This window comes from Echinops telfairi, unplaced genomic scaffold, assembly GCF_000313985.2.
Source record: "Echinops telfairi isolate 266 unplaced genomic scaffold, ASM31398v2 ScPeMD7_7463;HRSCAF=8501, whole genome shotgun sequence".
NCBI lineage: Eukaryota > Metazoa > Chordata > Mammalia > Afrosoricida > Tenrecidae > Echinops > Echinops telfairi.
This window is the reverse complement of record NW_022111363.1, coordinates 9,136,066-9,160,440: the sequence shown is the minus strand read 5'-3', so window position 1 is coordinate 9,160,440 and position 24,375 is coordinate 9,136,066. Positions and strand designations below refer to the sequence as shown.

The 24,375-nt window shown below is 54.1% G+C and overlaps 1 protein-coding gene across 1 annotated transcript in view; it reads left to right on the top strand.

Moving 5' to 3' along the window:
- The window catches only part of NCAM1 (neural cell adhesion molecule 1), a 71,911-nt gene extending 49,030 nt beyond the window's left edge, over nt 1–22,881 (top strand). Inside the window, exons 15-20 of the mRNA XM_045283582.1 lie at nt 4,503–4,627; nt 6,105–6,285; nt 16,169–16,376; nt 19,074–19,190; nt 20,172–20,984; nt 22,263–22,881. Coding sequence (XP_045139517.1) covers nt 4,503–4,627; nt 6,105–6,285; nt 16,169–16,376; nt 19,074–19,190; nt 20,172–20,984; nt 22,263–22,386 — 1,568 coding nt within the window. The 3' untranslated portion in view covers nt 22,387–22,881. The remainder of the gene's footprint in view (nt 1–4,502; nt 4,628–6,104; nt 6,286–16,168; nt 16,377–19,073; nt 19,191–20,171; nt 20,985–22,262) is intronic.
- The last annotated feature ends 1,494 nt before the right edge of the window (nt 22,882–24,375 follow it).

The window sequence follows — 24,375 nt, the reverse complement described above, 5'->3', positions numbered from 1 at the left end:
GCAAAAGAGGGACCTCCCCGCTACGTGGCCAGAAATGCACACATGTCCATTACGGTTAATTGAGGGATTTCTTAGGATCTGCTCACATTATAGATGGCCTGGCTGTGTGTAACCTCACATTCGTGTTCGTTTGTTTTTTAATCCCCGACCCCTCCTTCCTCTTTCCTTGAGTCCGTGATTGGTATTCGGCTAGAACCTACTGGCACCGGCTAGTATTTCATGTGTGTTATTGGCAAGGCTTATTTCTAAGGGACTGCTGTTTTCATCTTTACGTGAAAATATTGGGGGGGGGGGCGCTTTTTTGATTCGTGACTGGAGCTCCCCTCAGGGGATGTAATTAATCCCTCTGGGTTTCCTGGAGCACCTGCCGAATGCTGCTGAATCGCAAACCAGCATTTACAAATAATTACAATATTGGTTTCGCTGAAATGACCCATCATGATTTCAATCCAGGCAGTCATTTCAGAACAGAGTGCGCATTGGGGTCTTCTAAATCACGTGCTCTGCTAATGCGTTCGATAAAGCAGCGAGCCTCCTGGATGCCAAGGCCCTGTTCGCCCTGCTCCCACGTCCACCCCCACCCCCACCCCCATGCAGCCCTTCCCACCTCCAAATGAACCTCCAGAACATTCTGTGGCCACAAAGGTGGCTGGACTCTGTGTGCTGTGAGTTGGGTGTGGGGTTTCCTTTAGAAATTCTATCATCAAAGAGGAAGTATGTTTCTAAGGGGTCCATCCTTTAGAAACTTTGCCCTTCACGAAGTCATCCTCATCTCTCTGTTTCCACGGCTTCTTTTTGAAGCCTCGGTGCCTCAGAGATGACGAGATGCCTGTCCAAACCCTGCTCCCATCTGAGTCCATGAAGACTCCCAGCGGCGAGCCTGCAGGAGGGAGGAGAACTTCTCCTTAGGGTTTCTGAGGTCTTACATCTTCACTGGAGCAAACGACCTCGTCTCTCTCCCTCAGAGATGAGTCACCAATCTTCCGCAGCCCAATCCTTAAGCTGCTGGTCTACTAGAGCAGTGCCTCTCACCCTTCCAATTGCCACGGTGCTTTAATACAGTTCCGCATATTGTGGTGACCCCCAACCACAACATTGTTTTTGTTGCTTCTTCATCACTGTCATTTTGCTACTGTGATGAATCGGGCAACCCCTGTGAAAAGTTGTTTGACACCCCCCCAGAGGGGTCACGACCCACAGGTTGAGAACCACTGCACTAGACCCTCTTACTTGATACCACAAACAAACAGACCCCAAACCCTCTCTACCATCAAATCAATTCTGACTCGTAGCAACCAGATAGGGGAGAACCAACTGCCCGCCCTGCGAGTCTCCGAGACAATTCTTCACAGCAGTAGGCAGCTCCTTCTTAACCCCATGGAGCTGCTGGTGGTTTTCGAACTGTTGACCTTGGGGTTAGCAGCCCAACGTGTAACCACTAGGCCACCAGGGCTCCTACGCGCTACCTCGCAGGTGCTTACTATGCACTTGTTGGATACATTATTTTGCAAGCGTTCTAAATCATGTACTGGAACATTATCTACATGCACACGTATCAGAGGAGCATGGCAGTCACAGAAGTAGAATGACAGCCTGTGTTCTGTGGGAGAGTTACAGTGACTTCCCTGTGATTCCAACTTTTTCTGAGACAAATCCAAAGACCACAGTTCATCCGAGCTGTGGTTTCCACATCGATTCCGTGGAGAGATTCTGTTGATCGTGTCTTTGAAGGGAACTGGGGTCTCTGTGTGAAGACAGGGCTTTTTAAAGACAACTTCTGTAGACACTGAGGTTTCTCTGAAAACGCCGTGCCTCAGAGATATCAAATTGCTCGTCTTGGGGTGCACCTCCCCCAAACTAGGCTAACATCACACATTTTAGCTGGGTCCTAGCTTCCACAGGGATCACAAGAGATAAGAAAGGCATAATTGGCAGCCCTTCTGAGTGTCACAGGGCAGCCAGAGCTGAAAATAGGGAGAACTCATCCAGGGTCCCTGTGTTTTCCAAAGTGAGTACGGGGCGTCTGGTGGGAAGTAACAGACAGCTGTAGTGTCCTTAGCGTCCCGCTTTAAAGACCTGCACAGCTGTCAGGGCAGGGGTCTCTTCTAAACAAGTAACCCCACCAAGCAGCATTCTGAGGGAGTCGTTTGCAGTGTTGATTCCGCCTTGCAATCTCACAGTTCTGAGAAGAGATGCTAAGGAAGGTCCAGCCAGGACAGCCCTTCCTGGACAATTCTCTCTGCCTCCCACGGAGGTCCTGGGGGAAAGGCAGGCCCTCAGGTTGGAGGACTTTCTGGAAGGGCCCCAATGCCACTTGATGGAATGGCCACCTGTTAGAGCAAAGATGTGACCATTCGTCATCATCAGGCTGGGACTCTGAGTGCAGGAAATTCAATCTATGAATGCCCGTGGCCAGGCGGCGTAGGGCGGCCAACCTTTCCGGTTTAGCTGGGGCTAAGGAGGCTCCGAGGAGGGGGGACTTTCCGTGCTAAAACCTGGGAAGCCCCCAGGAAAACCATGATGCGTTGATCGCTGTAATTCACTCGGAGAATACACTTTCTGCAGCCCGACACTTCCGTTTGCCCAGCATTGCCGGCTCTACACACACTTCCTGCCTGGTTCTCGAACATTCTTGCTTAACGCTTTGGAACTTCTCTGGTGCACGGAAGGCTGGGGACCTAGCTGAATTCTTCCGACAACTTAAGTGGTCCAAAAGCAGAATCTGAAACAGCTGTATACCTTCCCATGCTCTAAACCACAATGTCTGTTTCTCCTTGTTGTCTTTTTTTAAGCAGGCTAGTTGGAGCTTCAGCTTAAGGTGCGTAGGGGCTTAAGCAAGGCCTAGCCTGACGTCTCTTTGTTTTTAACGGTGGAGGGTTTTTGTTGTTGTTGCTGCTGCTGCTGCTGCTGTTTCTTTTTTCTGGATGAGTGATTAAGGAAACAAACAGCAGACACTACCATCCTGACTATCGGACCCTTTGGCCATCGAGACCGGGTCATCTCTGTTGCGGCATTACGACCGCTTTCCAAACATAATGAGGGCACGGATCCCCTGGGACCTTGTTAAACTGCAGGCCTGCGTCTCTAATAGGCTTCCAGGTGATGTGCATTCGGCTGGCCAGGTCTGAATCGCAGGGTCTACACACACACACACACACACACACACACACACACACACGGTGGCTCGAGCTCAGCTTCCTCCTCGCCTTAGAGGGAGAAGCAGGACATACGGGCCACATGGAGGTCCCAAAGCCACTGAATTCTGACCTTGCCAGAGGCCTTTATCAGTTGCCACGGCTGCAGTCTTGGGAAGGTTACATCCAAGGCTTGGTGACATGCCCTCCGTCAGCTATGATTTCGTCCTGCCGAGAACAAGCCAGGGTGATCTACCCAGAGGCTGACTGTAGGTTTATTGAAGGTGGCGCTGGGCTGGGCTGCTCACCCTCAAGGTTGGCAGTTCAGACCCACTCGGCAGCTTCATCTGGGTTGGGGGGGAGGCTGGCCATCCCTCCAGTTTTAGATGTCAGCCCAGGAGACCCTCTGGGGTGGTTCTACTCTATAGCACGTGGGGTCACGTTCAGTAGGGATGGACTTAACAGTAGCTAAAAACAATAAGCACATTTCCTCTCTGAGGTCCTGGAAGGGAGACAGAGGCCCGTGCAGGGCGGACAGGTGTTCAGTCTTCACTATAACCTTGCACATCAGATGTTCTTTCACCCCATTGCTTTTGATAAGACATGAATGAAGCCATTTCTCTTAAAGTCAATCGGTCTTCCAGGCTCTGAAGAGCTAACCTGGCTCTGGGCTATCTATCCCACATAAGTTCATCTCCCTTCTCGATCTTGAGTAGGCTGCAAAAAGGAGCCATGTCCACTTTTTTCTGTGGGTACATGCTGAAGACAGCCCCCTCCTCCCTCAACGAAAAAGACTTCCTGGTAGAGGCTTCCATGCCAAGCGCCCAGGAGCACCCCTCCCTCCAGAGCGCCATCAAAATTAGGATATCGTCAGGAATGGACCTGAGGCAGATTGGGCTTTCTTTCACCACAACTGGGAGCTGTTGTGTTTTACTGTAATGAATCTAAGTCATAAAGATTTAACTCCTGGAAAAATCAAGCCCCATGGAGGCAGCACCTGCCTGTAGGTTTTCTACTCCAGCACTTAACATTGCCCCGAGATTCAACCTGTGCCTCACAATGCATCAGACTTTGAGAGGTCAGTCTACAGTTTTACAAACAGTTTTCAAAAAGAGGGAGGGAGGAGGAGAGAGAATCCAAGAGGGTGTTTTTCAGTACATTCCCAAAGAGCATTCCTGGTGAGAGCCCTGTCTGCAGAAGCAGCTGGCTGCAAGTCAAGAGTTTCCTATATATGCTTTAATGAACATTTGAATTTCTGAGAAAGCCAAGCGGAGCTCAGCCCTGCCCATCACTCCCTCCCTCCCCTGCTGATGGTCTGAAATGTTGCTGGGCGGATCAAGCCTCACCGGTATGAATTGCCTGTTTCAGGGGAACCCAGTGCACCCAAGCTGGAAGGACAGATGGGAGAGGATGGAAATTCTATTAAGGTGAACCTGATCAAGCAGGATGACGGCGGTTCCCCCATCAGACACTACCTGGTCAAGTACCGCTCGGTGAGTGCCCACCTTCCCCAGTCTTTGCCCCAAGCCCAGCAGTAAGCCACACCCTTCCGGTTGGAAGCCAACAGCTCCCAGCCCTGGTAGGACAGGGTCAGGGTCTATGACAGATGGCTCACAGGGCCCATCAGCATGTTAATGTTCACCTCTGACCTACAGCTACTAGGTGATGTCTATACTTCACTGCCATGGAGTCAGTGCTGACACAGCGCGACCCCCCTGTGCAATTCTGAGACTGACTGCTTACGAGAGTAGAAAGCCCAGTCTTTCTCCCTCAGGCTTCTGGTGGTATCGAACTGCTGACCATGCATATCACAGCCCAATGCATAGCCACTACACCACCAGGGCTCACTGGGACCCTTTAAAAAAAACCTTGCAAAAGCCTTGTGGTAGTGGCAAGCATAAGCCACGATTGATGTTTCTGGTTCTTGATATTATTTGGCCAGTATCTAGTCTGTTTTGTTTTGTTTCCTTTGCAAACAATGTCCAAATAGATCATCCTGGCTACCTTTCATGAAGTTCGAATCTGATCTAACGGTGAGCTTGGCGCTAAGCCTTCTCCTCCTAATCCAGCTTGCCACCCAACTACGAACTCCATCACTCTACCCCCTCCCCGGCCCCTGGCCCCCCAGCCCTCCTACTGAGTTTTACTTTCTCTCCTTTTTGGGTTTTAGAATGGCATCTGGACATTGCCCAATTGCTGTGAGATTTGAGGGAATGCCTAAGCCTCTTGCTAAGGCTTCTTGCTAGTGGAAAATGAGGGTGCACAGAGCATTCCCTCCCTTCTAAAGAGCCTCCTCCACCGGGAAGTTGACTTACTTGGTCTGGCCTGGAGAGGCTCACTGGGTAGGTTGACTGTGTGACAGAACAGCACAGAGGACTCTCGAAATGCCCCTCAACTGGCAAAAGAGACCCCTCGTTGCACTCAGCTCCTCTTCTCGTTGGATTGCCAAGTGAGGTGTGGACCAGGCATCATACGGAAAATCTCTGGTGCTCAAAAGATGGTCTTTTAAAAAAAATAGGTTTTTTTAAATAAAATGTCTGGAGTTTACACCAGGTCCTTGTGTCAGGGAGTAGGGATGATGCTGCAGAAGGTGAGCCAAATTCAGAACTGCTGTATTCTTCCTTTCCGGAACAGTTCTTAGGCCTATCTGTGCAGCATTCTTGAGTGGAGCTGGGAGGGCGGGCAGTGCTTGAGGCTCTCTGCCCTGAGGGCGTGGGACATGGTGGGAGTGGCCCAGGACCACACTGGCACCTCCTGCCACCTGTGTTTGCAAATGCACAGGTGTGGTTGACCTGCCGATGTGTGCAGACCCTGCGGACTTCATCTGACTGGCGAAGAGTGGAGCCCCTGTGCTCGCCTTGCCTTTGCTTGTGAGCCCTCTGTGCCCACAGTTACTGCCTCCCTCCATGTCCTCACTGCATGCCCCTAAAACTCCCCGGTGTTTTCTGTCTTCCTTGCCGGTTCTCCCAGAAGCTCTCCTCCGACTGGAAACCAGAGATCAGGCTCCCCTCCGGCAGTGACCACGTCATGCTCAAGTCCCTGGACTGGAATGCCGAGTATGAGGTCTCCGTGGTGGCCGAAAACCAGCAGGGGAAATCCAAGGCTGCCCATTTTGTGTTCAGGACCTCAGCCCAGCCCACTGCCATCCCAGGTACGCACGCTCCGCTTTCTGTTTGTCTCCTGCTTTGAATTAATGCACACGTGCCGCACCTCCTAATGCGCCTGAACACCCCTGACAACTCGCTTGCTTACAGCCATCCTCATGACTGGTTGCCCATGCAAAGCTTAATTTGCTTTGTACCTACTGTGCAATGGGTTGAGATATACTGCCTGCCCTCCCCCTCTCTATCAGTCCCCCCTTGTAGGACTGATGCTAAGCCAGTCCCTAAGGGGCCCTCTGATGGGAAGAGACCCCTCCCACCACCACCAGTTCCAGCCTAGCCTTCGAGGCTGGTTGGCTCAGGATCTTTTGTGAGACCTAATCTGCTATCTACCAGGTCGTACCAGGACCACATAACTGTTGTCGAGCACTTCCTCCCTAATGCTTGCTTCTGTGCACTACAATGGTCCAGCGCTCTTCTCTGTGGGCGATCCCGAGAGAAGCAGGGGACGGAGGCCAGTGGGTTAGAAACCCTCTCTGCCAAGAGCTTCTCAATTGGCGCAAAGATTGAATCAAGCTGCTTGGCACAGAGCGAGCGGAGAACCTAGATGCTCGAGCCTGTGATAGGCTCCCTTCTCCTCGGAGATGCAGATCTGTCTCCAGGGATCCAGGATCCGCTCAAGTGTGGGAATAAAGTGAGAGTCTCTGCTTGTGGGCTCAGCTGCCTTTCTGCTGAGAGCCCATTTCCATGGCCAAAGCCTTCTGGGTACACGGGTCTCCCACGCCACCCTCTGTTTGTCCAGACCAGCCATATGCCATCCCCGGGCAGGTGCGGGAGGTGGGCAGAGAACAGAGCTGCAGGTTGGTGGAGGGAGCTTGTCACTCTGCCCCAGCGCCAGGGTGGTAGGAAGATTGCCCCTCTCCCAGTGGCTGTGGGCCCCGCCCCGCCCCCCTGCCATGCCAGTCCAGGCTATACTGTTTGCTTAGGTTCTTGGTTCAGGTGTCTGACTGCTCTGTTTTGGGGGACACAGGCCAGTGAGGAGGCGGGCTGCCTACCACCCAGCCTGTGTGTGCTTGAGGGTGGGCTCAGGCAGGCAGGAGCAACAAAGCAGAGCTCAGTGCGTGGTTCACGATGGCCGTTTGCGCATGATCGTGTGTGTCTGGAAATCTGTGTTGGGGTCCCCCGGGAGCTGGCAGTTGGCAGGTGATCTTATCAAGCTGTAGACCAGAAGCATTGATTCATGTGCGCCTCTGTGTCGGATGATGCCCGAGGGGAAGTAGAGGCAGGTCCCATGGATGTCACTGCAAGATGTGTCCACAGTGCCGCCCGATAGCATAACCCAGTGGGGGTGACCCTGACTCAGGCAAGCCCTCTCTGAACTTTTTGATCCATCTGGAAATTACCAGCTGGGATGGCGGTGGGGGTGGGGGGTGGGGGCATCCAGCTCCACCTGGTCTTTGGGGGATGATGCTTGAGAGCTGGGGGAAGGAGATAAGATCCCTGAAGGCATCTGTGTCCTGAGCTAAGACTCCATAGACAGGCAGGCCCACTGGGCATGCTGGGTTCCAGCAGCAGCGTCAACTTCTGCGGCTTGGAGAACGGGGAGACGGAGTCTATCAGAAACAAGAATCCCAGGGAAGCCCTTGTCCCCCACTGTCGTGTCGGCTGGCAATGTCAGAGTCCTCGCTAGGCCTCTCTTTAGGACCCAGGCACCCAGTATAGTAGAGAGTGCCACAGGGGATGCCCACCAGGGCCGCCCCTGCACAGGCCTTAGGAGGTGCCTAAAGGTGGCTCTTAGCTTGTGTGGACTTTGCTCACCATCATGTGGGGACCTGAGACTAAAGCCTCTGAATCGAATCGCGTCTGTCTGTGGTGGCGTTCCGTGTGACCAGCGAGAGGCTGGAAGGTGGATCTCGGGAAGGCTGTCCCCGCCCCTCCACGTGACTTGCTCTTAGGTGACTTGCAGTGGTCAGTTGCATCGGTACCACAGCGTGCAGGGACAGCTTTCGTCACGTGCCCCAGGGCCTTTACCTTACCAGGAAGGGAACACGGGCACGCGCTCCCAAACAAGGCCTGGTGTTTCACCACAGGCGTCTGCGCTCTCACTTTAATTTCATTTGCTCGCTGACCCCTAACCCCCCAATTAACCCCTGCTGTGCTGCCTTGGCATCGCTGAGCTTCTGAACTGGCCTATCGCACTGAACCTTCTTCTAACCTTTGTCAACTTCATTTACTAGATTGAATTTAACCTTGGATTCTTGCGTTTCCCCCCCACCCTACATTTGACCTAATTTTTTGTTTCCTTTTTATCTATTTTTTTTTCTTTCTCTCTCTCTCTCTCTCTCTCTCTCTGTTTCCTTCTCTCCCCTCCCTTTCCTGTGTCTGCCGTCACCTATGTCACCTTGGACGTCCCTGGGACACCCCACTGCCACACCTGTGGTTTAAACACCACTTTCTCTGGGGACCCGTGGCTTGGCCCTGCAGCAACCTTGGGCGGCTCCTCCACATCCTACACCTTTGTCTCGTTGCTTTTCTCCACAATGATTCTCCTCTTGCTCTGCTAGAAATGGAACACACAAATTAAATTGCTTAAAAAGGCCAGAGCCTAAGAGAATGATCGGTGCCCCCTTTGGAAAAGCCCACCGGGACCACCCCGGCCACAGCCACAGGGCAGGCATTTTGTGGGGAAGAGGAAGGTTCGGCAATTGGAAAAAACAAAGCAAAAACACAAAGCTTTATCTCCACCATGTTACCATCCACAGATATTTTTCTGCCGTGTAGGAAGACGCTTGCCCCCTTTTTAATCGCAGTTTTAAAAAGATTCCTTGAGAGCTTTTTGTACAAACAGCCACCAACACTGTTAAGAAGCATTCTGCTGGGTCTGCGGAGACCGCCTCTCTGCTACTTGTTGCGTTTTCTTGTCCTGAGCTAAAAATTATGTAGCAGGAGAAGGCTTCTCGGCACCTTCTAGAACTCTGCACCCGGTTGTTAAAATCTGTCTCCCATAAGCCTTCATCATAGCTCCAGGCTTTTCCGGCACCCTCCACCGAGTAGTTGGCTTTGCTTCTGTTTCAGTGCTCCTGGGAAGAGCCAGGCCGCTGTAGGTCTCCAGGGCGCAGTTTGCTGGCTGTCTCCTGGGGCTGACGGAACATTCTGAGAAGCGTCCTGGCCCTGGTATCAGACTCAGCACCTTACCCTCGCCTCCAAGCAGGGGCAAGCTGTGATGTGCCCAACACCAAGTTCAGTTCCCCAGGTGCTTCCCCCCAGACTGGGTAGTCCCCACCCCCTAGCCCCTGGCTATGTGGGGCCGATCAGCAAAGAGCTGGAGGAACTGTGGTCCAGCAGGGACTCGGGGTCCCACTGTAAGCACCGGCCCCCTAGGCCTGAGGCATCCACTGTGAGGAAGGCGGGAGCAACATGCAGAGCCAGCGGGCTACTCCCAGACTGCCCAGCCTCAGAATGTGAAGAGATTTGGGCTCATTGAGAATGGCAGGCCTTCCCACATGCCCCAGCCTCCTACTGGTCAGCTGGCAGAGTGCCATTTCTACCACCCTCTTGAAAAGCTGGCATTCTTCTCTGACATTGGGGATTCATTCTCTCCTGGAACCACAGAGAAGAGGGTGGGGTGTGTTTGTTAGGGTGCCTCAGTGAGCCCTGGGTGAGCCCCGCTCCCTTACGCCAGTCTGTGTGCTTGGGGCTGGACCTTCTACAGAATAAAACTCCCCCCTCCATTGTGGTCACATATCATTCTACATCTCTCATCTCTGAGCATCTCTGCAGAAGCTTGAGTTTTGCTTTGGTTTGGTTTGGTTTCTTTATTATTATTATTTTTCCCTGTTGTTATTTCTCAGTATGCAAAGACTAGCCAGCCACATTGGGCCTTTCCCCTTGGGAACCCAAAATGACCCGGTGCTGTCCACAGTCACTGAGGCCCAGCCCAGTCCCCCCATGGGCACACGCCAGCCTGCATAGCACTCCCAGCTGGGGTGTCATGTGACTATGCAGTCTGAGCCCCAGCCCCAGCAACAGCTGCCTCCAGGCCAGCGCGAACGTCTCTCCCTGAACCCCTGCCCCTGCTGCAGGCCAGGACAGAGAAAGCTGGCGTGGTTCTCAGACACAGTGCAGAGGGGCAGCACAAGCACGGGGCATTGCTGGCACCTGGCACCAGGATCCCAGATGCATGAGCAAGGGCCGTAGAGAGAGCAGGGTGAGGGGAGCCAGCCATGTCCGGCTGGCCTCCAGCATGTTCCTCTGACCATCTTGGGCAGCAGGCTGGTGTATTCACCCCACGGGGGTGCACCTCTGGGGTCTTCCCCAGCCCTGACTCTGCTCCCACCCACAAGTGAGGGACAGTGAGTGGAAGATCTAGTCCTCAAGTGTGAGGAGGGCTGAGGTGTCCCTGACCCTTGAGCATGCCTGGTGGCTCAGCAGGCTGGACTGAAGTGGCTTCAGGGCCATTCAACCAGGCCCGCTGGGCTTTGTTACAGTGTGCCCTTGAGGAGAGAGCACCTAGGACACACCCAGTCTCACTGGACCTTGGGCTCTGGGGAAGGTGAGCCCCCATCCCCTGGAGAAGGGATCCCTGAGACTGGAGGCTTTCTGAGACCCTCTGCAGGAGTGCGCGCTCCTGACCGCCCGGCTGCCCCTGCCTCCACGCCCTGCATTCACAGTGCCCATGTGCCACAGACCACGAGGCTCTCTGCTTGTTTGGGGACATTTATACAGCAGGTTGGAGGGCACCTTTTTCTACTAATAAGAATGCTAACGTTGTGTAGATAATCAGCAAGGCCTTTATGAAGTTTACACCTTTGCATTATTAAAGGAAATAATAGTTCGTGCGAACTCACCAATGTGTTTTTTATTTTTCTGTTTTTGATACTCGTGTGTTCCACAAAGTATCAGAAAGTCCTCTCTTGTGCGGAGTGGAGACCCAAAGCCCATCTGTAGGAAATCAGACATTCCCTCACAGAAGGGTCTAAGGGAGGAGACAAAACATACAACTTTCCTCTGGTTTTTTAATGCTTCCTCCCACCCACTATCATGACCCCAATTCTACCTCACACATCTGACTGGACCAGAGCAGGGACACGGATACAGACAAGAGCTAGAAAGACAGGGACCCTGGGACCAATAAGGAGAGTATCAAGACCAGGAGGGCAAGGGGAAGGTGGGGAGAGGAAGGGGGAAATGATTACAATGATCTACATATAATCCCCTCCCAGGGAGACGGACAACAGAAAAGTGAGTGAAGGGAGACATCGGTCAGTATAAGACATGAAACAATAATAATTTCTAAATTATCAAGGGTTCATGAGGGAGAGAGTGGGCAGGGAGGGAGAGAAAAAAAAGGAAGTCCTCTCTCCACCTCACACGGGCCGGGGCAATTTGGGTGTAGCCTGGTGAATGGGGCTCAAGTCGAAGGAAGTCGTGTGTTTCCATCAACTTTCCGAACAGCTGTTTAGATATGTCCTTGGCTCCTTGGACTTCCCAGATCCCAACAGAGAGGGGGAGGGAAAATCCCTCAGCAGAACTGGGGAGATAGTCACATAGAGGTGGGGCGGGTGGGGGCAGCCTCTGGACCCCCAGGTCCACACCTGTGGAGGATGGGCCTCGGGTTTCATCTCCGCCTGTATGCTGTGAGAGCTCAGAAGCTGCCAAAGTCATCCTGTGATACAGAGAATCGGGGAGATGGTTCTCTTTGGCAGACTCCCTCCTGTCTGTAAGCACACTGCGTGGACACACCTGACAGCCATTGGTTTAGCAGCTTTGGGAAGAAACAAGCACACATGCAAAGGGCTGAGGACCTCAGCGTGACAGTCCTGAGAGCCCAGCCAACCACTTGGGGGTGGGAGGTGCCTGTACTACTGCCCTGGGGGCCAGTGGCGCCATGACCCACCCAGGTCTCAGTATACTGAAACTCGCATGCCGGGATACAGCATCTAAGAGCATCGCTGTATGGGGTCTCAGCCTTGGAACAAACCCGGCGTCTCTTCCTTGCCACCCTCGGCCACCGTGGGAACCACAGAAGATGCACAGTCCCAAGCTTCTTAAGCCTGATGTTCGGGCAGCGTGAGCTCTCACACTGAGAGAAGCATCCTTGGGCCTGGGGTGCGTGGTCCACTGAGGTCAGGGAGAAGATCAGGGTTGAGATAGAGCCTGGAAGGTGGAAAGCACTACAAAAGGTGCAGGCAATGACCTTTGTCCCTCCCGTCTTCTCGGGCTAAGCAGTTCTACAGACCCACCAAGAGACAATGCGCACTGACTGGCCTTGAATACCTTGTCGCCCGTATCCCTCCAGTTCCCGTACCTAAAGCTTCTTTTTGTAAAAGCTGCAAGCCTTCTCCCACCCGCTCCAGGACGGTCTCAGTTCCTCTCAAAGTCTGGCTTCTGTATGGCGGTGACCTGGGCGGCATCTTCCTTTGAGGGATCCACCTGACTGGCGGACTGTAGGGAGGGAACGACATCGAGGACGTCCTCCAGTCCGCCAGTCAGGTCACGGTGACCGGCTGCCTCTGCACCAATTCATCCCTCCTTGACAGATCCCACTGAGGCAGCTGCTGTTCATGCGAATAGCAAGGGTCGACCAGAAGACCTAGGAGCTGTGGGCCTCATGTTAGGCTGCACATAGGAAATGTTACAACTCCTTCATAAACAAAATCCTAAGACTGAGCAGGACTGTGGATTCAGAGCACCTCGGAATCCCATTGCTGGTGACGAAACGTGGGCAGAGAGGGTATTATTTTTCATGCTCAGACAAATTCACGATGGGCAGTCAGCTATGTTGGGACCCACAGAGCATTTTAACCTTACAGGGACAAGGTCCGCCTCCAAACACGATGCTATGGCGGGAACTGACATGAGTGGGCCATGCCCCCAGCCAGGCATGGCTCAGGACCATAGAACATCTCCCTTGCAAGGACACACACTCAGGGTGAATAAGCTTGGAAGGCACCCTCTATGGCCGGCCCTGCTCTGAGCAAGAGTCTCACCCAGAGAAGTACAGTATCCCCACCTAAAGGCTGTCCAACCTCTGCTTGAATGTCTCCAGCCAGGGGCCGCCCAGGAAGGCCGCCCACACGCCATGTGGTTGCTTTGTCGCATTCGGAGCTGAAATCTGTCCCCAGACTGACGCCGTCCTCCTCCTGGTGATGCACCTTTAGATCTCTGGAGGCAATACTCTCCTCTTGGGGCCAAACCCTCATTTATAGGCTCAGCAAATATGTTTGGAGCAGACCCCGGGGGTCAGGTGTGTCCCAGATGCTGAGGGGACTGAAAGCAGACAGGGTACCTGCTGGAGCATTTAGAGAACAAGTACAGGAATGAGAGCCGTGGGTTTGTATTGGGTGGTCGAAGCGGAGGCCCCTGAGGAGGGCTACTGAGCTGAGGGCTGCAGGACCACACAGAGGCCGTGGCTGGCGTGGGGATGGGGTGTTGTGGGCTGGGTGTGGTCAGCGGGGAGAACCGAGGCCATCCTGACTGGGTAGAAGCACAGGGGTCAACAGGGTCCACACTGGAGTAGCAGGAGGCCACACGTCACCTGTAGGGCCTTTCAGGCCAGGACACAAAACGGAAGCCTTGCATGGTGGGACGTTGGAGACCACTGCCCCAAGTTTCCTGCTGGTTGACTTCCTGTGAAGGTTCTTTCCCCCCCCTGACCTTGCTCACTCCATGGGGCCTTCAAAGCAAACGCAGGCCCAAGCCGGGTCTCCTGGACTCAGCCAGGAGTTGTTCCAGCTGCCGGCTGCCCTCGCACATAAAACCACCTGGCAGTCCTCTGTTTTCCATGCAATTCTCTCCGTGAAACCATACTTGCGTACAAACTTGGGATACAGCGTTCTGGGGACGGTCACCAGGAGTGGCCTTGGACCCCAGAAAACATATATCTCAGCTCACACAGAAGTAGGGACTAAAAGCCTGTGGGGCATTGCTGTCAGGGCATTACAGCAGCCTGAGTCCATGGTCAAGGATAAAGACAAACCCAAGGCTGAAAATGTCTCCATGTTCAGAGAGGCAGCTTTGGGATACATAGCGTGAGGCAGGGAGGGAGTCCTGGGTCTCGTTCTTAGCTTTGTCTGTGGAATCGGTGAGGTCCATGGGGATTCTGGCAGATGCGTTGGGCTCTGGAGTTAAACCAGAAACACCTCTGCTGTGGAAGCTGCTAAGATAACAACCGACCCGCTGACTACAGAGGCCAGTGACCAGCTTCCTGCCTACAGCCCACAGACCAGGTGGCCGGAGCTGGGTCCACTGAGCGAGCACAGGGCCCTGGTCCAGTCTCAGGTCCTTCTGCAGAAATGGACTGGGGTTCTCTGTACGGGGCCAATGGGGCTGAGAAGGACAGGCTGACAAACAAGACCAAGGATCCCAGAGCCTAATATGTTTTCAAGATGGGAAGGCTCCTCCAGCTAGGGGACTCGGTGTGTGTGTGGAGGTTGGGTGAGTAGGTGGGGGGATCTCAGTACTCTGAGCCAGTGTCTCAAACCCTGGATTGAAGTTTGAAACAAGGGCCATTGGGGTGGGACTGTGCAGAAGCCCTGTGGCATGCCCCCACCCCCACCCCAGAACAGGGTCCACATGAAAAGAAAGAGACTTGGCCCACCAGCAATGTCAATGTCTGTATGTGACAGCCAGACCACTGAGCCTGGCCCTGGAGGTCCCCAAACATGTGATAGCTGGATATGGGGTTGGGCTGGGGCGTTGACCCAGGTAGTGGCCTCCAGGCCGGGGAGCTGGGGGATCCCGAGATCCTGGGTCTGGGGTATCCCATGGATCCCTGAGGGCGTAGGAAGCCTCAGACAGGTCTGGCTGAGTGGCGGGCTGTTAGTTCTGGAATCACCTTGCAGAAGAAGGAATCGGTCTGGGGCCATTGATTCTGCACTGGCGTCTATAGGGAGCTCACGTCGGTAACTCCCGCCCCACCCCACCCCCACATACACACACCACGACCACTCATCCCCCACATGTCCAGGTGACCTCAGTCATGACCCTGGGCCCAGGATGCTGACCCAGGAGCACTCTGTGCTGCCACCCACCATCCCAAAGCCCTGAGGGTCCGATGGACGGACACAGGGCGTAAGACAGAGACAGAGTCATTCAAAGTAGGCTTGGCCAGCCCCCCCCACCATCCCCGGGGGCTGGGCGGAGTAGGGTGGGCATTGCTTGAATGTGAGGGGTGCGTCTGTCTGTGCCGGGCGTTTGTCCTTCTCTGTGAGGCAGCTGGCTTTCCTGAAGTCTCATCCCAGCATGCCGCGCTCCCAGACGGTGAGTACCCCAGACTTCCATCTTGCACTTGGGGCCTGGTGGCGTATCGCATCCCCAGAGTCACGGGCTCCGTTCATCCTGCTGGGCGGCAGTGAAGAAGGTTGAAGGGTGAGCCGTGCATATAGAGCTTCTTCAGAGCTTTCCTAAAGAAGGGGCACGTCCAGGCAGGCAGCAGGGTCCCGTTGTCACCACAAGCCCAAAGGAAGCCCTAGGGACCCTCTGCCCCCCAACTAATGATGACCTTCCACCCTGACTGCCAGAGCCAGAGCCCAGCCTAGAGCCCGTGATTACTGCCTGCTTTGCGACCCCCCAACCCCCCGCCGGGGACTCATGGGGAAACAATCAAGTGAGTGTGGATCGAGGGGTGGGCAGATCTGATGAAGCGCAGGGACGGAGGTGTGGCTCTCATCCCTAGTCTCCTCCTGACCTCCTGACCGTGGGACCCTTTCCAGGGGTCTATGAGATGAGGCTGTCACCCACTCCCTCTTAAAAAGGTATATGTTTCAACTCCTAGATGTAGAAAACCCCAGGGGAGGAGTCTCGTTGGCCTGATGGTCATGCGTTGTCATCTGGGTCCTGCCCCATCCCCAGGGGTGGTTCCTCTCTGGAGCCCGGGAGTCTCCTCTGCACACTGGTAACACCGGCCATCTGTCTCTCTTGCCCCCCCTCCAGCCAACGGGAGCCCTACCGCCGGCCTGAGCACCGGGGCCATCGTGGGCATCCTGATTGTCATCTTCGTCCTGCTCTCGGTGGTTGTGGACGTCACCTGCTACTTCCTCAACAAGTGTGGCCTGTTCATGTGCATCGCCGTCAACCTGTGCGGGAAAGCCGGGCCTGGGGCCAAGGGCAAGGACATGGAGGAGGGCAAAGCTGCCTTCTCGTGAGTACAGAGCCTGCAGCTGCGCCACCACCCGCTGAGGCCTTTCCCTCCACCTAGGCATGACCCGGGTGTGTCCGTGCACATCTGGGCTCCACAGGGTTTCCAGGGACTGATTCTGTGCGCCAGGCACCTCTGGGCGGGCTCGACCCTCCAGTCTTTCTGGTTACAGCCCTGCAGGCTCGCGCGCCCCTCCACCAGGGGTGGGAATCCACCGGGCAGTAACTGCTCTACTGGTTTTCTACAGCATTCCCATTCAGAAACCTCCAAGGGGGCTGGGAAAAGAATTAGAATAACATTTCCGGAAGCATCCTCTTTGGAGGCGCCTGTTTAAAAAGCAGACCCCTGGGCCCTATCCCAGACCCAAGGGGCCATGGGTCGGGCTGTTAACTGTCACTGCAAGGCCAGCAGTTCCAACTCATCAGCTGCTTCATGGGAGAAAGATGAGGCAGTCTGCTCCCGTAAAGATCGACAGCCTCAGAGACCCCCTATAGAAACTGGTCTCCAGACTCGGTGGCAGCGTGGGTCGCAGGTCTAAGCGTGTGCACACAAAGATCCCTGCATAGACGAGGATGAGCAGAATTGTCAGAGATCATTCTAGAAAGGCGCATGCACATAGCATCCCGTGATGGTTTATGGTTCTGCCGCCCGCCCCTCCCCAACCCCTACCAGGGTGCAAAAGTTCAAGAGATGACAAGCTCCTGTTCTCATGGAACTGGCACGCAGGTGCTGTCCTTGCCAGTGTCTGCCGCGGAGCACATTCCGAGCCAGGCAGCTGGAGCAGCACCGGCAGAGAAGGGGCTGAGTGTGCTAAGTCGCTGGCTGCCACGTGGTTGGCCAGAGATATGTTTCTGCTGGGGTTCTCCAGAACACAGAACCAGTAGCATCTCTCAATGGCTGCCTAAGGAATGGGCTCACCGGACCGTGGGAGCTGCCAAGGCCAGAGTCCACCATAGGCCCGGCAGCAGGCTGGCAGCTCGGGCAGAATAGCTATTTTATTGCATATTCTGGAGGCAGTTTCCTCATCCCCTGCAGGACTCCATTTCTACTCCTCCGACCCACAGCTGCTGGGACAAAACCCCCACAGGGGGGAACACAGTCTGACTTAGTTAACTGATTGCAACTGCTAATCACGTATTTCATGTGAAATACCTTCACAGCAACATCCAGACGGGTGCGGGCAAACCACTGGGCAATTTGACACACAAAATTAACCATTATACGTGTATACATATACATACTTGCATATACAGATCTATATAGAGATAGATAAATATAGAGATAGAGATATATACTGCCATCGAGTCGATTACAATGCTTAACAGCCCTCTATAGGGTTTCTGAGACAGTAAATCTTTACAGGAGCAGATAACCTCATCTTTCTCTCAAGAAGCAGCTGGTGGGCTTGAACCACAGACCTCATCATGAACAAGCAGCCCAAGGTTTATCCTGCAGTGTTCCCTAGGTCTCCTTATACATGCATATGCACTCACGGCCATCGATGCTGGTTCATAGGGATCCTAAATAAGGTTTCTGAGGCTGAAGATCTTTTTTGGGTTTTTTTCATGTTTGAAATGAACTTATATGTCACTAAAGAATCTGAGTCTACTTCAGGTTAACTTTTCCTCCCAGTTTAGCCACTCAGACCAATATTTAGGTCCAAGAGGTAAAGAATCTGAAGGATTTTTAAGGCTGGGAACCTTCCCTCTCATTTTTTTAAAACTTCATTTCTATTAGATTTTTAAAGAGAAACATTCTGTGGAGCTGCATGACCCATCTCATCAAATCAAATCAGTTCATAGATCCCGTTAGCACGCCCTACCCACACATGTGGCTCGTTTTTTCCCTCCATCATTTCCTATCCCCCTTTCCCTGCCCCTGGCCCTGGCCCTGGCCTCCTCATACTTTTCAAAGACTTATCCTTTGGTGTGGAAGCCATTTTTCTTTTTCTTTGTTTTTCCTTATAATATTGGTATCATTAACGAGGCTAAAAACCTTGATGGGAACACAAAGCCTCATTCTTCTTCCACAGAGCAGCTTATGGGTTTGAACTCCCAGCCTTACAAGAATGTAGCTTGTTAGAGCCTTGGTCTGGGCTAGATAAGGTGCTGAGCGGCTTGCAAAATGAGCTGATACCAAGGGCTCAAGTAGAAAGAAATGTTTTGAAAATGATGATGGCAACATATGTGCAAATGTGCTGGACACAGTGGATGGATGGATAAATTGTGATAAGAGCTGTAAGAGCCCCCAATAAAATGCTTTAAAAAAAATTTTTTTAACTCACTGCCATCAAGTCATTCCAACTCACAGTGACCCTAAGGCCCAGAGCAAGGTAGAACTGTGCCTGTGGGCTTCTGAAAATCTTGATGGAAGTAGAAAGCCTGATCTTTCTCCCGTGGAACAACTGGTGGTTTCGAACTACTGACCTTGCCGATCACAGCCCAACGTGAGATTGCTAACGGCACCAGGTCTCCTCCGTGATAACTAGGGCAGTAGATATTATTTGCCCCATTTTGCAGATGAGGAAACAGAAATCAAGTGTGATGTGATCGCATGTTCCCAGGCACTCACAGATACCCATGCCCCGCCCTCCCATAGCAAGCCTGGGCCCCCATTGGCTGCCCTCGAAGCCCACCTGCCGGCTCTGGGGAGGAACCTCGCTCCCCCATCTGGAGCTGGCTAGCAGAATTCTCTCCACAGGAAAGATGAGTCCAAGGAGCCCATTGTGGAGGTGCGGACGGAGGAGGAACGGACCCCAAACCATGATGGAGGGAAACACACAGAGCCTAATGAGACCACGCCCCTGACGGAGCCTGAGTACGTGGGCAGGGCATGGGCGGGGCCTGCACCTCCGCTAGGGCGCCCACCTCCTCTACCCTCCCACACCTCCCAGGGCTCCTCCAGCGCCCAGCCCTGGTGGCAGGCCAGCATGCCGGAGTCCTTGGCCGGAAGACACCCCTACCTGACATGGCCGAGCCTGTTTTCTCAGTTGTATTGATCCAAATTCTCAGTTGTATTGAGAATGAGTTGTATTCATGGGGGCGGGGGGAGGGGCCTGTAAGAAGCTCCCCGAATAAGTGGGGATCCACACGCACACTGGTCTTGGCGTGCGGGGAGGACAGCTCACTGAGAGAGGCTGAGCTTTGAGAAGCGTAGTCGGGCCTGCCTGGAATATGCTAACATCATAGGTTCCATCCTGCCTTCCCAAAGGTGTGAGGGAATTTGGGGATCTGGTCCACTTCCCTAACCTTCCTCTTCTCTGCAGCCTCCGGGGTCCTCAGAGACCCTGACCAGCTGCTGCGGCACCACCTGGCTGGCCATGCTGGGTACTTTGGGCTTGAAGGGAATCTCGCTTCATGGTGCCACACGACCTGTGATGGGAAGATGCTATGGCCCTCAGGGGCCGTTTAGGGCCTCCTTGTCTGCCTTCTTCCTGGCCTGGGGACATTATTGCCCGTGGGACTCGGCAGGGCTGCAGGGGCAGCTACTCCAGGATGTATGGAGCCTCTCGTGGGTGGGCGGCTGAGCTGCAGGCCCCTCTCCTGGGGCAGACGTTGGGGCAAGTCTGAGGGACAGCGAGAGGGAGCGCTGCAGGTCCCTGGCAGACGCCACATGTCTCTGTCGTCTCCTGTGTCCTCTTCTGCCTCCCGCTCAGTGTCCTCGTCTTTCTGTGGCCCTGTGTCCGAGTGTCCGGGAAACTGCATGCCCCTCTCCCGGGCTTCTCCCCCTCCGCCCCCTGCCTCTCTGTCACGTCTCCGCTTCAATGTGTCTTCTCTCTACTTCCTGTCCTCCCCGCAGGCTGCCTGCTGACACCACAGCCACTGTGGAAGACTTGCTGCCTTCGGCCACCACCGTCACCACTAACTCTGACACTGTCACCGAAACCTTTGCCACTGCTCAGAATAGCCCCACCAGTGAGACCACCACCCTCACCTCCAGTATTGCCCCCCCAACCACAGCCATGCCGGACTCAAATTCCGTGCCCGCTGGCCAGGCCACCCCCCTCAAGGGGCCCGCAGCCTCCTCCCCACCTCCCGCTTCTGCCCCCAAAGTCGCCCCCCTTGTTGACCTAAGTGACACCCCGGCCTCAGCCCCTGCCGCTAACAATTTGTCTTCTAGTGTCCTGGCCAACCAAGGGGCTGTCCTCAGCCCAAGCGCCCCTGGCAGTGTGGCCGAGGCCACCAAGGCCCCTCCTGGGAGCAAGCCAGCCCCCAGCCCGGCCCCCGCCCCAACTGGGGCAGGTAGTCCCCTAGCAGCAGTGGCTGCCACTGCCACAGAAGCCCCCCAACCCAAGCAGGAGGCTCCCAGCACCAAAGGCGCGGACCCAGAGCCCACCCAGCCCGGCCGCGCGAAGAGCCCAGGGGTGGCGGCGGAGGCAGCCCTGGCTAGCCCGAAGACAGAGGCAGCCTCCGCCAGCGCCACAAACCCGTCCCAGGGCGAGGACTTTAAAATGGACGAAGGGAACTTCAAGACCCCAGATATTGACCTTGCCAAGGATGTTTTTGCCGCCCTGGGCTCTCCTGCTCCCGCTGCCGGGGCCGGTGGACAAGCCCCTGAGCTTGCCCCTTCCACCGCAGACAGCTCTGTCTCTCCTGCACCAGCAAAGACCGAGTACGGCTTCTCTCTGTCCACTCTGGTCGGGTGGTGTCCCGTGGTGGTGTGCGTCTGTGCTGTGCTGTGTCCTCTTGTCGGATGGTGTCTTCAGACTAACCGGGGGCTGCTCCGAACCGACTTGTCAGCCAAGGGGGACGGGGTCGGGAGAAAGGCGGAGCCAGTGGCAGCGGGGAGGGCAGGCAGCTGGGCCCTGGGCGCAGCCTCCTGCTCAGTAATTAGGCCATGTTCATTATGTTTTCTCCTTCCCGCCCTAGCTGTGGCTCCTGTTCTCTTTCCCGCCCTAGCTGTGGCTCCTGTTTTCCCTGGGGTAGAACCTGGCAGCAGGGCCACTGATGAGCAGCCTTGGGGAGGCAGGCTAAGGAGGCCACGGAGCCCCAAGGCTGACAGTCATGTATTAGCAAGCACCAGGAAGAGGAGAAGGACAGGTGGAGGCCAGTGTTTGGAGGGCAGCGGGGCCACACTCGGCCAGGCTGCCCACACCCCGCCCCCACCTCTTGCTTCTTCCGCTCTTAGAAGAGACTGGGAAGATGTCGAGGCTCCCAAGCACCAAGTGGCTGTCACGTCTCTAAGTTCAGCTCACAGGTTTCTTCCTTGTGAGGCTCACATCCAGCAGGGCCCGCTAAGCAGGGCTCTGCACCTGCCCGGGTATAGCCTTAGACCCAACTCCTGCTGGGGGAGCTGATAGAAGGAGGAGACAACTTGAGGGGCTCCTCAGACTGTCCCCCAGATAAGCAGCCATCAAGAGCCACCGCAGAGTGTCACCTGCAGGCCCTGACTTCCCTCTGGGAAGTGAAAGGACCCCATCAGGCCTGCCCACTCAGCCAGACCCTGGGGCCCTTTCCTTAGCAAACCTGCCGGACTCTGAAAGAGCACTCTCAAATTCCCCATAGGCATGCCATCTGGAAACTCAGAGGACTGAGGGTGGGCTAGGGATGCAGCCAAGGACAGGTTGTTAGCTTGTTAGCTAAGGGGCCCGTGAGAGTCAGTGCTGGGCCCAGCCCAGGGTCCCTCTTTACACCAAGCCGGAATGCTGCAGGCCCTGTACCACCCTCCCAGACAGCCAGAGCACAGCACACTGCTGCTTCTCAAAGCACCGTGTCCTGACCGGCGAGTCAGAGCTCTGGAGGCAGGGCCCAGTGAGCAGTGGTTGCCAGGTTCCCCTGTGGTTCTGGGGAGTGGCCGAAGTTGGAGACCTGGTGCTCACTGGGAGCCCCTCCCCAGGGCAGGCTGGCCACAGATCTTGGTCTCAGGGTGTGTTTTCTCACCTCCCTGCAGGAAGGGCCCCGTAGAAGCGAAGTCGGAGAGCCAGGAGACAGAAACGAAGCCAGCGCCGCCAGCGGAGGTCAAGACGGTCCCCAACGACGCCCCACAGACAAAGGAGAGTGAGAGCAAAGCATGATGGGTGACAGCAGCAAGCAACGATCAAAATACAGAGTGACACAACTTCACCAGAGCATTTCCAATGTCACGCACACACACACCAAACGCGCGCGCGCACACATCTCATTCCTCTAGTGTCTTTTGCCTTTTAAAAATAATAACTAAACAGATAAACACAGAATCTCCTTTCTGCGGATTGACAGAGAGGGTCCCTTTACCACGCACTCACTTGTAAGAAAACAAGCGAGAAAATTACACCCACAGCTAAACTAGGACACTTCGTTCCCTGAGACTGTTTAGAAACCCAGCAAAAAGGACCCCAAATTAAGAATCCATGTAGGTCCACGAGGACCACTCTTGGTCTCACCCCAATTGGCCGACAGACCCGTTTCAGAGAGAGCAGCGACCGGGCTCGAAGACAGACCGAGATGAACCAAGTCCGCAGTTTATTTTTCTACTTTCCGCCGAGTTCGAACTCTGTAAAAGCTCATAAATAAGGTACCATTTCTGCCCACTTGCTCTTTGTTCTGTGCGCAAAGCGTGTCCCCTTTTCCAGCTGCGTTCAGTCCCTGCATAGACGCTTGTTTTGTAAGAAGAATGCCAAATTGCAGCTTCTGGGGGTAGAGTTCCATTTGCAGTATTTGGGTTTCGGTTTTCTTTCCTGTCCTCTTTTTTGCCCCTGCCTGTCTCTCTTCATCCACTTTTGTTGGCCAGTGTTTACACATTGACACATGTTTGACTTTGGTTCTGTTTCAATGTCCACGTAAAATAGAGGCCTTCCCCCACCCCCCTTCAAGCTTAGTTTTAACGTTACAGATACCGCCTGGGGAGGGGGGGAACCCCACAGGCCCGCATCAGCACAGACAGCGTGACCCAAGGCTGTTGGTGACAGTGGTTCCTGCCTCTGTTCTACTTGCCTGGGCCCTGCTCAGGTGACTCCTGGCATGGCTTGTTGCCCCTGGGTTTCCCTTCCTTGGGTTACCTGCTGGGGTTGGACCACGCTCTGATTCCCCACCACCTGCCTGCATCTGTGACAAGGAGCCTCTCCCCCATCCCACCCCAAGGCGCCCTCACCCTTCCTTTTGAAGGCCTCCGCGGGCTTTGTTGAAGGAAGCATAGATGATTGTTGTAGTTAGGGCTGGTCTTGGTGAACACATCTTTTCTTTTTTCTTTTTATTTTAAATACCCCAAGCATCCCCTTTTTGTAGAAAGCCAAATAAAAAATATATATGGAAGATTTCCTTTTGAGCCCAGAATCGCGGTTTGAGCAAAAGAGCACGTGTGCTTCAGGGAATTAGTGTCTCTTATTTTGGAAATCTGTTGAAGTAAAGCGGCATTGCCCTCCGCTCTCTTAAGCAGCGTGGGCTGAAACCAGAGAAAGGAAAAAAATAAGAATAATAGTAGCCACCACCCGCTTGAGTCACAGCTTTCCTGCATTGGAAACCAAGTGGGGGTAAAAATCTACAGAAACTTTGAGGGGGACGGGTGGGGGGGAAAGGGAACAGCCAATCCTTTGTATAGAAATTTTGCTTTGTTTCCCCTCTCATTCTACTTTAGAACTGCAAGCTTGTGCACTGTGGATGCGTGACTATTTTAGTGTGAAACGTGTTTTTGTCATAGTATTGAAATAAAACTTCAACATAGTTTGGTTGTGGAAGGGTTAGCAGATAGTTCAGAAAAAAATATTCAGGAAAACAAAAGAAATCTTTAAAAAAAAAAAGGAATTGAAGCCTTCACACAAAGAAAACTGATTTTTTAAGGAAAAAAAAAAAGACTGATAATGATGAGTGACCAGAAACCAGTTCTCGGGCATGCATTCCTTTCCCAAGGTACCAAACGTCGAGTGGTTAGGGTGGCAAGGCTGTCCCTGCGCCCTTGGCTCTGTGGGCTGCATACGCCCATCTTCTGACGACTCTGCAGGCTGGCCAGTCAGCCATGTTAGATTATCACTTCAAACTGTGAAAACCCATGGTCTTGTCATTTGCTAAGTGTGGGGTTATTTTGCATT